Below are 15,320 nucleotides of genomic sequence, written 5' to 3' on the forward strand. Positions count from 1 at the left end.
CCGTAACAGAGAAGTTACAATGGAATTATGATTATATTATGGTGGGGAAAAATGAAGAACTTACTATTGCCAGTCTTCAACTGCAAAGTTCTTTGGCTTTAATTTCCTTGTTTTATCTGCTAATATAAGAAGATGAGGAGGGTGCCTAGGAAGGCAACTCCTCATCCCCCTCTTCTCTCTTTCCTTTTGCAGAAGAGGTTTTGCTTGCAACAGAGAAGGCTAAAATGGAACGTGCATAGCTGCAGAAGAACTGAACCTGCTTTTTGGCACAATAAGCTGAAACTTTATTAAAATTCTTCTATTAAAACAGAGCAGAATAAGCAGCAATACAGTAATGACTGGAATGTGTCCTCAGTCTGGAAGGATTCAGCTGAGCATGCAGCACAGCTCTTACAGGCACGGCATAATCTGATGCGTTTGGGCTCCTGATGGCATGCTGAAAATCACAAAGGCTTATGGAGCCATGTCATACGCCCTTAGCTTTGTGCTTTTGTGCATACTTTCTCATTTCCGTGCCTTTAGTTTTAAATTAGGTCATTTGATTTCTATAATAAATTGTTCTCTTTTTTTTTTTTTCAGATTAACTCTTGAGCAGTAGGAAAGGCGAACAGCAGCTATATTGGTTACAAGTATAAATATGCTTGACAAAGAAAGGATTTCTATGTTTTACTTGATTTATTCAGTGAAAGATTAGATGAATATGACTTTCTTACTCACATTTCCTAATAATATTGATAATAATGTCTAATCCTCATCTTCTTCAGTAATTTGTCTTGCAGAACCTAGAAGTGTAGGTTTAGTCTACTCTACTGTGGCGTTTGGGGCAGGTATGTAGCAAAGAAGTGCAAATGAGGTACTCCACTTTTTAATACCTCTTTAGCTGCTACTTGAAAATAGATGTTAATGTTTACCACAGTATCTAACTGAATTGATCTACTTTGCAAGAGTTTTTTCACAGCATGTGCTGCTGTTGGATTGTTTTGTGAATAAAGACTTGCAGTGAGGTACCTAGCAGGATTCGAGATTTTTGTGTTTTGTGAGCCTTGAAGACTAATGACAGGATTCCTGACAAAATTTCCTTGCAGATTGGAGGGTTTTAAATTAGTGTGTTTTGGATTACCTTTTTTTTTACAGAGGAAAATAATAAAATTTAAATTTGGGCTAATGGGTATGGGCACAGGGAAAAATCTAAGGTAACATTTCCTTTGGAGATCATGTTGTATTGACACGTGTAGCAAAGGCTAAAGCATTGCTTTACCCTCACTTACCCTTTAGCATTGCATCGTTCACCTCAACAGGTGTCTGAGATGCTGTAGCAAGTTGTGGCTGTCTTTTGTCAGGTGGCGTCTTTCCATTTTGACTTCTGTTGGCTAAACTGTTTATCCCTGATGCCTCTACAAGTCTTCCCATTGTCATAAAGATTATGGTCATGTTGTCATGGTATGTCATAAAAGGTATCATTTAGCTAGGGGGAGGTTATAATATCCTATTACCCTATTGGAATAGATGTCCCATAGGAAAGAGCAGGATATTAATTTTCTTCGTCTAGCATTCTTGCCATCACTAGTATATGTATTGGTCTTCCGTAATTCAAATACTTTTTATTAAATTCACCAAAGTTTTTAGTTGTGCTCAGAATGTTGAAACAAAAGGTTTCTGATCAAATTTCTATGAGTGAAATCTGGTGCATCATTTTATTCCCTGGGTTTTGAATGAGAAAAAAATAGAAATAATAAAAGTTTCTGAGTTAGGAAATAAGTGCCTCTGCTGTCTTAAACTTCTAGTTGTTAACATTTAAAATGAGAAGAAAAAAAGCCCATGTCATGTGTCTTCCCATAGGGGTAACAACTGAGGAGGAAAATATACCTCTTCCCACATTAGGAATAGCTCAGAAACTAATTCTTTGCAAAAGAATTAAGAGATTAGAGTTAAATGCACTATTGCCAAAATTAGAAAATGAAGTTATTAATGACCTTTCTAAAAGTGTGTTTGTTTGGATTAAACACTCTTGTGATAAATGCTACATTTCTGAAGAAATCTTTGAAAAACATGGCAGGCATATGTAGGGGGAAAAGAAGGAAGCACTTTAAAGCAAAATCCATCCAAACTGTGTGTCCTGATTTTGTATGTATATCCATCAAAAGCAAATATTTTATCTTGACATTGTATCATTCAAGTGGGGGTCATCTTTGTGAGGGCAAATTATGGAGATTTTTTTATATAAAACTGAGGGGAAAAATGGCTGTTTCACAATATACATATAACTCTGTTTAAAAAATGTGTTTTCTCATAATGCATCAGTTTTGGTTTGTGTCTTATTACTTTAGTGACACTGAGTAAATGTTTTCATAATAACAAAAATATTTTTATTGGTGTAGCTTAGATATGAACAAATCTGTATCTTGTTTTTAGTTTAAAAAACGACAAAAAATGTTCTGAGGTACAATAGTGTGCTTTGCCCCACAGGTGATATAAAGCATGTGGAGAAACTTCTCTCTCAAGAGCAAAACTCTACAGCTTAAGTCTTAAAGAGGGTCCAAGTTCCTCTTTGAGATTTGTGGATCCAGCAGTAGACCAGGCTCTGTCCTCCTCTGTACTGTAATGGCAGAGATCACTTCTTTCAGATTATTTTTTAACCAGTGTTAGTAAGCACAGAGAGTGCTTCCAGTTCAGCTATCCATATGTTGTATCTACTATATTGTACCTATTATACACTGTTCCCTGATCCTCATTTTTTTTTCAGCTGAATGGGATGTTTTTTTTGTGTTTGTTTGTTTGTTTGTTTTTTCATTCTCTTAAGTTGTGCTGTTATTGCATGCTGGTTGTTATTAGTTTCAGTTAGCAAGTTGAGAGGTTGCTGTGCTCTGCATGTATGTGACTCATCAAAGAAAAGTATCTGAAGTACTAATTTTTTTGGCTGAAAACTCTTGTTGAGCAAATAAAGATGTCTACTCGTTATTTTTTTTATATTCATGGGGGATGGTGGTACAGGACTGGTGTAAAACTAGAAGAGAGTCTGAAAGTAGTTGTATTCACTGTATCCTTTTCTTTATCTCCAAATGTTTGCACATCAAACCTCCAGCAACATGGTAAGAACATTTTCCTGATTCTGCTGCTGCCTTCTTTTCTAATACTGCCTCTGCAGATCCCTTGAAATGATTTCTCTTTCCCTACAGATTGCTGGTTGGAGCTCCTCGGGAAAAAGCCTTTCCATCCCAACAAGCCAACAGAACAGGAGGGCTATACAGCTGTGACATCACGTCTTCAAATACACGCTGCACACGTGTCGTATTTGATGAGGAAAGTAAGTTCTTCAGTGCTTCTGTTCAGGATTGAAACAGTTGTTGGATTTTTCTTATTTGATGGGGTCCTTTCCACAGACTGGAAAGTTATTTCAGAAAGTCAGAGACAGTCAGAAAGTTACTTCAGAACAGTCAGAAAGTTACTTCTATGGATTTGTACATAACTTACTTTGCATTGGAATAAGTTGTAGTTTAATTGCTAAAGTACCATAAGGTGCATAAATTTGGCTAATTTGGATGTTTTGTAAATTGATGGGACAGGACACAATGTGGTAGAAGTGCTTAAAATGGATGTTGTCAGTGATAAAATGTGCAGACACTGCCACCTGTAGACTTTCTTATGTACTGTATGAAGCTCCTTACAGAGACAAAAACTTAGTATTTGAAAGCGTATTTGTGATGCTTTGCAGCTGACCCAGCAAACGAGAGTAAAGAAGACCAATGGATGGGTGTAACTGTCCAAAGTCAGGGGCCAGGAGGAAGTGTGGTGGTAAGTCTGTAGGAATAACTTACAAAAACATTCTGGGTCTACAGTGAATGTTCTGAACGGTGTATGTTTCTGTGCAGCTTTCTGAAAGAATTTCTTTTCTTGTACTCTTGTGATTTTTAAAGTTAAGGACTTAAATGTTTCCCTAGCAAAATAAGATCCTTGAGATTGTAAAAGTTTTAAATTATTTTTCAAGCTCTGAGTTAGCCTTCCTTTATAATCTTGGTAACAATATAGGATGTTTTATTTTCAGGGTGTCCAATTTTCTGTATGTCATATATTGTTTCTTTTAAATACCACTTACTACAGAAATAGGGAAAAATAGTGAGATAAATTTTTAGAAGTAGCAGTCTGTCATCAGCCTGTTGTCTGGAATGATAAGCCTTACTTAAATTTTAACGAGGGTATTTGGCTGAGTCGCTCCTGTGTATTAATGTAGCTCTGGCCGTTGCATTGCATTGGGACTTAAAAGTGAGAGTGTGCTGCAGTAAGAGTTTGTACAAGTGATGACACAACCTATTTTATACAATACAGAGAGAAAAAGCTTTGGGAATTTACCAGATAATGTTATCTGTGTATGTTAATAGTTATTTCTCAATTAAATTCATCTTTCATGGTGCTGCAGGATACCAGCTACATCATAAAATGGGTGTGCAGTGCAGCTTTCCATCTAATTATATCCTTGCAGCTTAGCCTCACTGCTTTGAAATCTGGAGCAAAGCTCCTTTAGGGTGCAGCTCTGGAGTTATTTAAGGATGTAGAGTCAGTAATATCTTTCTCCAGTCTGACTGAGAACCCAATGGGAGGGGAGTAGATGGAAGGGGAACTGTTAATCATTCCTTACCAGCTAATGCCATCCTGTCTGTGATGCAATTTCTCTGAGAAGGAACTTTTCTATGTAAGTGGAAAATGTGCTTATTAGATGACCTGTGGGCAGCTGGAAGGTCACCATGCAGCTGGGCAGTACGTGATAATTCTCAGCATGGCCAGGAGTAATGCAGTGCCTTCAGTGTGGAGCAGCTAGGTGTCTGCTTAATATTTAAGCCCTAGTAGGAACTGAAAGGAATTTCTCTGTCAGATGAGAAATTTGGGATGCTTGTGTTCTTCACACACCTATTACATGTATATCTGCAAAAAGTGCTGCTGGCAAAGGGGTTTGATTATTCCACCCCTTTACAATGGTTTGGTGGTTATGCCACTCAGCCTGGTGGCTATTCATCCCTTGTGTTACATATCTGATTAGAACCCTGTTCCCAGGTGAACAGTCGTAACAGCTAGGTTAAAGAACAGCTTATGCTCACCGATGCTGCTTTTCTCTGTCCCGGTGATGGTTATCCCGTAGCAGAACATCAACCATAGGACTTAGGAACAACTCCTCCTTCCGTTCCCTCTGTAGAGAACCTTTCAGCATCCTACCTATGGCATTTTTCTGTAAGGGGTAAGTTCTGAACAGCATCAGGTGGATGGTAGTTAAACCAGCTCCTCATGTCTTGTGCAAGCATGTAAGTTATCTATTAGAGCTGTGGGGAGACAGCCACTTTCTTATGAGAGATAGGGTTGTTCACTTGCTTCTCAAAAAAAAGGAATTAGGTTAGGTATCAGTAAAGGTTTTAAGCCTAAAAATCCTAAATCCCACAGTGAAGAGAGACAGAACCTTGCTGCCTTCTCTGACCAGCAAGCGGTTGTTATGACTTGTGTCCACAGAAGCCTAACTTTTTGCATATGTTGCCTGTAGGGAACACTGGATTCTCTCTGCCTTGCAACATGAATGAGTCCCCAAGGAGATTGACAGCTTTGCTAGCATGAAGTATCGCTTGTGGAGACCAGTCTTTGTTAATTTGCATACAAACATACAGAAAGCATCACTTATTATCTCTTGTATCTTGCAGACATGTGCACATCGCTATGAAAAAAGGCTGTATGTAAACACAGAGCAGGAAACCCGGGATATCTATGGAAGGTGCTATGTGCTGAGCCAGGATCTCACTATTAAGGATGATACGGATGATGGAGTGTGGAGTTTTTGTGCTGGTCGTCCAAGAGGCCATGAGAACTTTGGTTCCTGTCAGCAAGGTGTTGCTGCTACTTTTACTAGAGACTATCATTATATTGTGTTTGGTGCCCCGGGCACTTACAATTGGAAAGGTATGGTCTAGCTTCCTTCCTGCCAACTCTAGACACCTCCTTCCCATTTCCTCTTAGATTTTCTGCAAATACCGCATCCTAAGGTTCAATTGTTATTTTTTTTTCCTTCTGGGGGAGGGAAGGGGCAATAAACCTAATAAGGACCTTACGATTTTACCCTGTTCTGACAAGATGCTATTCTCCTATATAAAAGACATTTACTGAAGTTCCTCTAAATACCTTTGATGGATTACATGTGAACAGATATAGAACTTTTCTAGTATGTACAGCAGTTTTTTTCCCTTATTAGTCATAATCTTATGATAGGACTGAGGGCTTGTTTTGAGACTTATACACTGTACCAAATTACTGAATTATTTTAAAGTTATTTGAGCAATTTTTTCTTCTGCATTTGAGCAAATGTTAGATGGCTGTACTGAGATCTCTGTTTATCCTTCAGCATTCTCCTCTTAATTCTTTTTGAAATCTGTGGATAGGAGTGTGTCCCAAATTATACATTGGAGGACTGCAGGAAGATAACAGACTAAAGCGACATCAATTTGTATCTAAATTATTAGATTTTTACTCAAAATTCCATGGATAATTTGTTTGACGAAGAGACAAGGACTCTGTGTCATGTAGGAGATAAAAACTTAGGGGGAAAAAAGTTAGATTTTCCTCCATTATTTTATATTGAAAAGCATGTAAGTGGCCTTCCCTGCCTTTTTTCTTAGTCATTTTTCCCTTTGCACTTCATTACATCAACAGGTGTAAGTACTTCACTCCTTCAGAACATCTGATCCTTGAACCATTACAATTTCTTCCCTCATACACCTGTGCCTGCTATATGACCCATGCAAAATCTTTGAGTTAAGGTCTGGCACAAGGTATGCTTTCCTGAAGTTGTAATCTTCCACATATCTGTTCCTGTCAACACAATCTGGCCAAGCTGAAACAGCATATTGAGTTCAGAGCTTTACCTTAATTGTAGAGAAATGCTCTGACAGCGTATCAGTCGTAAGTACTCTTTCGTATCATGGAAAAACATGTATTTGCCAAAATGTTAAATATGCATGTCAGTAAAAGGGAAGCATGCATTTTATTGAGCAACTAGTATTATCAGTATAAACAAATATATATCCATAATATTTTCTAACTATATCCCCAGTGTTTGCCATAATTCAACAGGATCATTGCATGGCATCTCCATGGAGTCGCATGAGGTTCTGTCACAGAGGTAGAACTTAAAAATTCATGGCCTTTTGAAAGGCTAGTGTGCTATTGTTTGTCTCACTTAAACAGTAGTCGCCATCTCATTCATGGTAATTAATGCTAGTTGGGAACCATTTATTTATCTATTATTTTTTTCCCTTACCATTCATTTGCTTTTATTTTATCATTTCACTTTTTCAGGGGTGGTTCGTGCAGAGCTAAAGAATAATACATTTTATGATCTGGGTATCTTTGATGACGGGCCTTACGAAGTTGGTGATGAGAACCTCAAAGATAAGAATCTAGTTCCTGTTCCAGCTAACAGTTATTTAGGTAGGACAAAGTATCTATGGTAAATCTCTTCAGGCTTCTTATATATTTGTGATTCCAACCTGATGCAATAATATGGAATGAGAGGAGAAAGCCATTCATGCGTGAACCCTGTGAGATATTAACCGTTTTGGATAATGCACATCTTCCTCCACATTAATGGGACACTTTTAAGTGTAAGACGGTACTCTGCTGAGGTACCTAGAATTGCTGCTAATGGAATAGGAGATTTAAGAGTTATGATGAGGACCTACACGTTCTGAGGGAGTGATTGTAATCACTGTGAAATGGTAAGTACCATGCATACATCAGTAATCATTAGTCACAAGGTCTCTGCCATGTGGTATCAGAAGGTTTATCAAATTTGAGTTTCTCAATGTAACTTAAAGTTTCTCTGTCCTGGTAAGCGAGTGCAATTTGTTGTTGCTGTTGTTTTAATTCTTCAAGGTTTTAAAACCCTAGTGGCCTTTTTACAGGCTTTTAAAATACCGTAACATAAGTAGTGTTCGTATTTTAATTGTTCGTGTGTTGCGGAGGAATCTCTTGCACTTTGTGCAAACACAAGACCACAAATACGAATGTTCTTGTTTACCAGTGAGATAAATCAGTGCAGAGAAAAGGCTACGCTGCATTTTTGAAAATTCTTCAAGTGCAAAGTGTAGAGAACGTTTCTGTTCTATTGTAGGTTTCGGTGGTATATTAATCCAGTACTTCTGGCTTAGGCAACACATAAGATTTTGGTAACCTGAAACTGGTATTGGTATTTCTGTGTTAATGATGAAATGCTGAACAGATGGGAAGTATGTTGCTAACATAAAAAGTAAAAGCAAGCTGAGAAAAGAGGTATCTTAGAACTAATGTCTCTTAGACCATAAATTTACAGTTAGATATGAACAGTAAACAGTATGTGGAAAAAAAAAAAAAGAAAATTGTAAGAGCATATATTAGAAAGGCATCCTGATAGCCTTTTTCTGTGGAAGAATTGGTGAGAAGGGTACTGTAGAGGTGTCTTTTGCTATGAGCAGTTTACTGTAAGTGCGTGCGTGTGTATAGGTCTTACTCTACTGAATTTTTGCAGTTTCATAATAAATGTAATGTTGCATTTATTTCCTAAATATAAATGCTGCCTTTGATGTGTTGAAAACAAAACTACTACTAGGCAAGGCTTGTGTGCGCTGACATTGCTGTTCTCTATGTTTAGACAGTACATATACATGGTTTTAGCTTGCTTTGCTTAACTACTTTATTTTTTTCTCTTCAATCTTTCACTCATATATTTACAGGTCTTCTATTTCTGACAGCTGTATCTGATACTCATCCAGATCAGTTTGTATACAAAACATTGCCTCCCAGCATACAGGTTGGCAAATCAGTGGATGTAACGATGAATAGCTACTTAGGTTTGTGACCACCTGAGGTGGCAGCATCTGGTCAAACATAATATCTAGACCTTTGACATGATTCTCTCCACTACATCCCTCCTCATTTCAAATACATTGCAAGTAAAAGCATGCGACAGGCAGGGATTCAGATGAAGGGTAACTTGTAAAATAAGGTGGCTTCAGAGGAGGCCTGGTTTGTGATGCATTTCTCCAAACCCTCTCATCTCACCCACAAAGTGGACTCTTAGTGAATTTTTCTGAAACCGTCTCATTGCGAACTGCTGTAATTGAGAATTTCAATAGTACTGGTGAAGTTTTTCAGGAGGGTGATTATTATCTGCTGACTGGTATTTTCTTCCTTGCAATGTGCTTAATTTTACTTTGGTCTTTATTGGCTATGTTGGTATATGCTTTATATTCTATGAATTCAGTTTTTCATGTATTTTTAAATCCTTCGGCTTTCACGAAGAGTAGTTAGGACTAAATTCATTCAAACGTGTCCTTTAGAGCTGCGTTAAATCAAAATTGCCAATTTCACCATTACTGTATAAGGTGATTCTCAAATACTGTATAAATCATTAATACAATGCTTGTACAATGTCACACTCATACAGTACATTTTGCATGTTTTCAATGGAATGATACTGACTTGTACTTAGGAATTCTATAATAATTTTGTTGGAGGCAAAGTAGTCAAGCTATATTCAAGTGGTAATGTTAAGTCATTTCTAAGCTGGTATGCTTAAAAAAAAAAAAAAAAAGACCCTGTATTTGCTGTCTGCAAAATGTAGATCTCAGTGAGTAATGAATCAATATGTTTTGTGGGGGAGATACTTAAATGTAACATATGAAAGAGTATAGACATACAGACATGCATCCACCAGTTCAAATAGAAACACAGAATTCCTAGTATATAATATTCTGTTTTAGCCAAAACTTCTATCAATATACCACTTTAATATAGTAGGGGAATTTATTTTTATACAAGTCTTTTTTTGTTTATATATTTATATATTTGTATATGTAAATACACACATATGATATATATATATTATTCCTTTCTCTATTGAAGGTTTCTCTTTGGACTCTGGTAAAGGAATAGTCTCCCAAGATGAGATGACTTTTGTGTCTGGTGCACCAAGAGCCAACCACAGTGGAGCAGTTGTTCTACTGAAAAAAGAGAAAAATCAGAAGGCATTGTCACTGGAGCGCATATTTGAAGGAGAAGGGCTGGCTTCTTCTTTTGGTTATGATGTTGCTGTTGTCGATCTCAACAGTGATGGGTATGACCTTGGTTAACTCATGCTTCCTATGTATAGGATGGCAGTCTGGTTTATTTCTGCTTTGGTTTTCATGTTTGAAATGCAAGGAACGCCATGTCCTATCTTAAATGTTTTGCTGCAGGAAATGGTGAACATACAGGAGAATCAAGCAGAATACAGTCTGTGTTTTTAATTACAAAAATTAGTTTTATTTAAATTAAAAAAAAAATAAATCACTGTAAACAAAGAAGAAATAAATTTCATACCCAAAGAAGGCCCAAGGAGAAGATGCTTGTATGCCATAAAGGGAGTATAGCCTGCTTGCAGTCTCAGTGGATCTGTTGCCATCTGATACTGCTGAAACAGTTTGTACTTTTTAATCATCGTTCGGCAGATTTTTGGCTAGCTGACCTTGAGACTACAATCTTTACTATTTCCTTTTACAGTTCTTCAGTAAAAACACCACTTTTTTTCCTTCTTTAAGATGGCAAGACATTGTTGTTGGAGCCCCGCAGTATTTTGACAGAAGTGGAGATATTGGTGGTGCTGTTTACATCTACATTAACCAACAAGGCAAATGGGAAGGAGTAAAACCTGTTCGCTTAAATGGAACCGCTGACTCGATGTTTGGTCTTGCAGTTGAAAATGTTGGGGACATTAATCAGGACGGATATCCAGGTGAGTGAAAATTGACTAAAATAAGAATGTATGTGACTTTTTTGCTAATGCCAGACTTAGAACATCTATTTCAAAATTGTAAACTGCACAAAGAGTACGAATTATCTAGATATTGTAACTTACTTTCAACAGATATTGCAGTAGGGGCTCCATATGATGGTTCTGGCAAAGTATACATTTATCATGGATCTCAGAGTGGAATAAATACAAAACCAGCACAGGTAACGAAGTAACTTCTACTGTACGTTTTACAGGGCTTATCTGTCATCTGTCTTTCTATTTCTATCTTTCTATTAGTGGGGTGGTGGGTATGCAGAAAAGTTATGGCACCTTCAAAGATTATACTGCTGACCAGAAGGATTAGGAGTTCATGATTTGTCATGTTTTGTTTCTGGGAGAGTCCACTGATGTAGAGAAGGAAAAAAATACATAGATGCATAAGTCTTTTTTAAGAAATTCTGGGATTTCTGAAATAATAGTTCTTTGCTCTTGATTCAGATAGAACAGTCACATTAATAGAGAGTTTTTGCTTTGAAAATAACTATACATATTTTTCTCCTTTCTTCTGGAGATATTTTTTTTCCATGACTTTCCACTTAGTTTTTAAATTAAAAACCATTTCTCTCTCTTCCCCCTCCACCCCCCCTCTTGAGGACCACTATGTTCAGGTAGCAACATGAGAAGGGAACTTAATTATACCTTCTGGAATACTTGAAGAATATTTTATAGAGTACTTAGTTTCAAGTGCCTATACTGTCTAAATACTACTAAAAAAAAAAAAAAAGATAAGCAAAAATTCTATACACAGCAAATCATCTTGGAACTTTAGTGTAATTTACCTGAACATACAGGTTTTGTTTCTTTTTTTTCCTCTCTCTCAGCTGTAAGATAATGATGTTCACTTATTATTAAGTATTTTATAGCTTTTCAATGTCTGAATTCCCTCAATCTGTTTGCTCTTTAGATTCTTGATGGTGAAAAAACAGGCACCAATTTCTTTGGTTACTCTATTGCTGGAAACATGGACCTGGATAAAAATTCCTACCCTGATGTTGCTGTTGGTTCCCTTTCAGATTCTGTATCTGTGTTCAGGTACTATATATAGGACAGTAACTAATTACACCAAGATCTTTAGTTTTTAAAAACAAAATGCGTAGAAATAACAAAAGCTGTTTTGCCTGGAGTAAATTTTTTATTCTAGAAATTAGAAGTTCTGGGGAAAAAATACCACACACTGGTTTGTTACTTTTTCTCATTAAGAAGCTACTTCACAATTAACACAGGGTAGGAGGGTGAACGTGGACATTTAGTGTGGAGTGCCGATGTCTGCTGTAAATCTGTACCTTAGCTTTGCGCCTTGTGGTAGCTCACTTGGATGTCCATGTCTGATTTGTCTGAATTGAATGATACATAATTCCTTTGCCTTAAGAAGGAATAAGATAATTGATATATTTGTTAGAGCTTTATCTTGCTGCTGCTACATAAATCAAATCCCGCTTTGCTGAAGGTAGAACAAAACAAAGCAGAATGTCAGTTCTGTAGCTGAGGATTTGCAAGCAGTGAGGCAATACTGCCTTGCTGAGGTTGTGGCGGAGTCCATGAAACAGCACTGAGGAAGCCCTGCAGAAACTATCCTTGTGGATTTCTGTAGCATATGCCGTAATTAGGATGTACCAAGATGATGATGGACCTTTACAGGCCTCTGTTTTTCTTTTAATGTATTGTTAAGCTGAAACACTGGTAATGAGCAGGAGGAAGACTACCTCTTCCTTAGAGCTGTGAATCCTGCATGAAGTTCGAGGCTGCGGTGGTTATTTTCAGGTCCCCAAAGGAGAGGGGCAAAACTCTGAAATTGGTTATCTGAATTTTGCAGATGAAAACAACTCTACCTTTCAGGCAGAATGAAAGTTCATACAGAATTATTTTTCCTACAATCTTTTCATGATGCCATCTCTAAGGTATATGGTATCTGTGTAGATAATTGTAACGCCCTTACATACACTGAAACAGCATCCAACAAAAGCAACTCAGATTGCTTGTGGAAGAGAACAAACTAGGTGGAATGAACGTTGGTCTGTTCTGACCAAGTCCATGCTGACGGTGAAAGGGGTGATCCAGTTACATCTGCTGAAAAGAGTAAGGTGTCATACTGGCCTCTTCGGGTTCTAATGTAAACAGCCTTTAGATGCTTCTGTGAGAACAGGATTATCTCATTCTTGCCTTCATACAAACTGTACTTTCTTGTCCCTTCCAAAAAGAAAAAGAAAGGAAAACAGAAGTGCAAGGCTAAATTATGATTGTAGTCTACATGCAGAGAGGAGTCAGGAAATAAAAATGTTGTTTTCCGTAGCCATCCAGGCTCCACATTAAAGCTGTTCTGGACATTAACCTGAATGAACTTTAGTTCCTACAGTTGCGCACAGGGCCTAAATTGCCCTTGGTATGGGAACCATCACTTTGAATTTCCTGTTTTAAGTATGTGTATAAAATGATAACCATAACATTACATTAATATACCCTGTCCCCTGTCAGGCATTTACTACTCACTGCTGTTGTAGTCATTTTTTGTGGCTTGGTTAGCTTAGCTTTAAGCTGTTTTTTTTTTTTTTTTTTTTTTTTTTTTTTTACCACTGCAAAACCTAAAACCCATGTTTCTTGTCTTTGCTGCAAATTAGTGCAGGCATAGGGGGCATCTCGGATTCACATGAATTATTTCATTAATCTTAACTGAAACTTTTTTTTTACCCTTTATTTTCTTTCCCCATTTTTCCCCCAAATAAAGATCTCGGCCTGTCATAAGCATTATGAAAAGCATTACAGTACATCCTGACAAACTTGATCTAAATAAAAGGAACTCTGAGGACCCTGGTGAAATATGGTAATTTAAAAATTATTCTATTATTCTATCGGGAGCATTGGTGTATTGAGCTTTCTGTTGTCAAAATGTATCACAAAACAGTGACTCTATTAAGGTGAGGGGATATGACAGTTGTGCAGATGAAGCAAATGTATCTACATGTGGTCATTCTGACTTCCTGAATTTGTCATGACTAGTACTAAAGACTTCATGTGGAATACATTCTGTTTACAATGCATGTTTTTGAAAATTAATGTCACTTTGCCACTTAGGACTTCAGGTATCTTAAAATATCTTACCTAGAACTGATTTCTCATGAGTAGAGATGTAAAAGCAAAGTGTCAGAAAATATCATTACTAATTGCTCATTAAACATTTTTCCTTGCTTTGTAATTTAGTTTAGTAAGCAGCAAATGACAGTTCTAGTGTGAAAACCACAGTCATAAGCTGTGATAACATCATTCAGTGGACTATTAAAACTTTTCAGTCTGTTGGACCATGCCTTATTAAAGTTAATTTTAATTTCTTGGCACCTTTTACAGGATGGATGTGGAAGCATGTTTTCATTATACTGCAAACCCCAGTAATTTAAATCCACGAATAAGTAAGTTTTGAAGATAGTATGTTTTAATCTTTGTTTTATATATATATATAAATAAATTTTGAGAGTATCTTGGAAGAATAGTACCTAAATTATAGTGACTCATCTCAAACTGTCAGGTTTAAAACGCAACTCAGTACTAAGGACAATTAGTTATTGCGGTATCTGTATGTAGAGTAGCACATAGGGTCATATAAAGAAATTCTGGTGTGTTACGAAGTTCTGTGGGTAAAAGACTCACTTGAAGTTTTCTAGGTCACATAACTGCCAGTGAGCAAATGAGCGACTTGCACTTACAAAAAGTGGTTTATATTCATGCATATAACTTAGTGGAAATCAGCAACTGACATAGTAGATCTCTGTATTAATAGGAGGCTGGAAGATTGTGTCATAAATATCGGTAAAAATACAAAGCATCAGTTTCTGATGTCTCCCGTTTTTTGTCTAAGTTGTTACAATGTTGCTGTTAATACACTTCAGAAAACTGTAGGATCTCAAGAGGAAATGAGAAGAATTCTAAGCCCACACCTCTTTTTCCTCTTGTGTTGTTTGAGATTCTGAATTACTTGTAAAATCTATAGGATGTGCTTGAACAGGGTCTTGGACCTGCACCTCTGCACATTCCTGAGGCCTGGCATGCTCAGTGCTATTCCCAGCCTTGGAACACAACACTAGCTTGGTGAATACAGAGATGTTTAAAAGACGCACAGAGTTCAGATCTATCAAAAAACATGGTATTCCCTGCCTTAGCAGACATAGCTAGAAAGCTATAGGCTATTGCTTTCTGTGTGAAAATAACAATGTACCTTGACCTCAAAAGTCTGCTTGGCTGCTTAGGTGCAGTTTGGGACAAGATAGAAATGAAGGAATCAAGTCAGAGTATTTACGATTTTTTTTTTTTTTTAATCTCAGCCCTCTACTGGCTCTACAACACCAATTACAGCTGCTTTATTCAGCACTGAATTTTAGTAAAGCAACAGGAATTTATTGACTAAAAGCACTTTGGAAGTTTCCTTTAGATACATGACCTGTACAGGGTATCTGGCCCTCAACTGGAGAGGAACAAAACATGCAGGTGGAGAAAG

At 37.1% G+C, this 15,320-nt stretch overlaps 1 protein-coding gene across 3 annotated transcripts in view; it reads left to right on the forward strand.

The window, feature by feature from the left end:
- The window catches only part of ITGA6 (integrin subunit alpha 6), a 42,638-nt gene that overhangs the window by 14,519 nt on the left and 12,799 nt on the right, over positions 1–15,320 (forward strand). For 2 of the 3 annotated variants that reach the window (XM_068685706.1, XM_068685704.1), the window contains exons 2-11: positions 3,177–3,304; positions 3,713–3,792; positions 5,679–5,934; positions 7,327–7,458; positions 9,910–10,120; positions 10,584–10,777; positions 10,910–10,998; positions 11,742–11,869; positions 13,560–13,655; positions 14,177–14,238. In XM_068685706.1, the coding sequence (XP_068541807.1) occupies positions 3,177–3,304; positions 3,713–3,792; positions 5,679–5,934; positions 7,327–7,458; positions 9,910–10,120; positions 10,584–10,777; positions 10,910–10,998; positions 11,742–11,869; positions 13,560–13,655; positions 14,177–14,238 (1,376 nt within the window). Of the gene's footprint in view, positions 1–3,176; positions 3,305–3,712; positions 3,793–5,678; positions 5,935–7,326; positions 7,459–8,738; positions 8,856–9,909; positions 10,121–10,583; positions 10,778–10,909; positions 10,999–11,741; positions 11,870–13,559; positions 13,656–14,176; positions 14,239–15,320 lie in introns of all 3 variants that reach the window. The other variant, XM_068685705.1, reaches the window with a different exon arrangement.

The sequence above is a fragment of the Anas acuta genome, chromosome 6 (assembly GCF_963932015.1).
Source record: "Anas acuta chromosome 6, bAnaAcu1.1, whole genome shotgun sequence".
Lineage (NCBI taxonomy): Eukaryota > Metazoa > Chordata > Aves > Anseriformes > Anatidae > Anas > Anas acuta.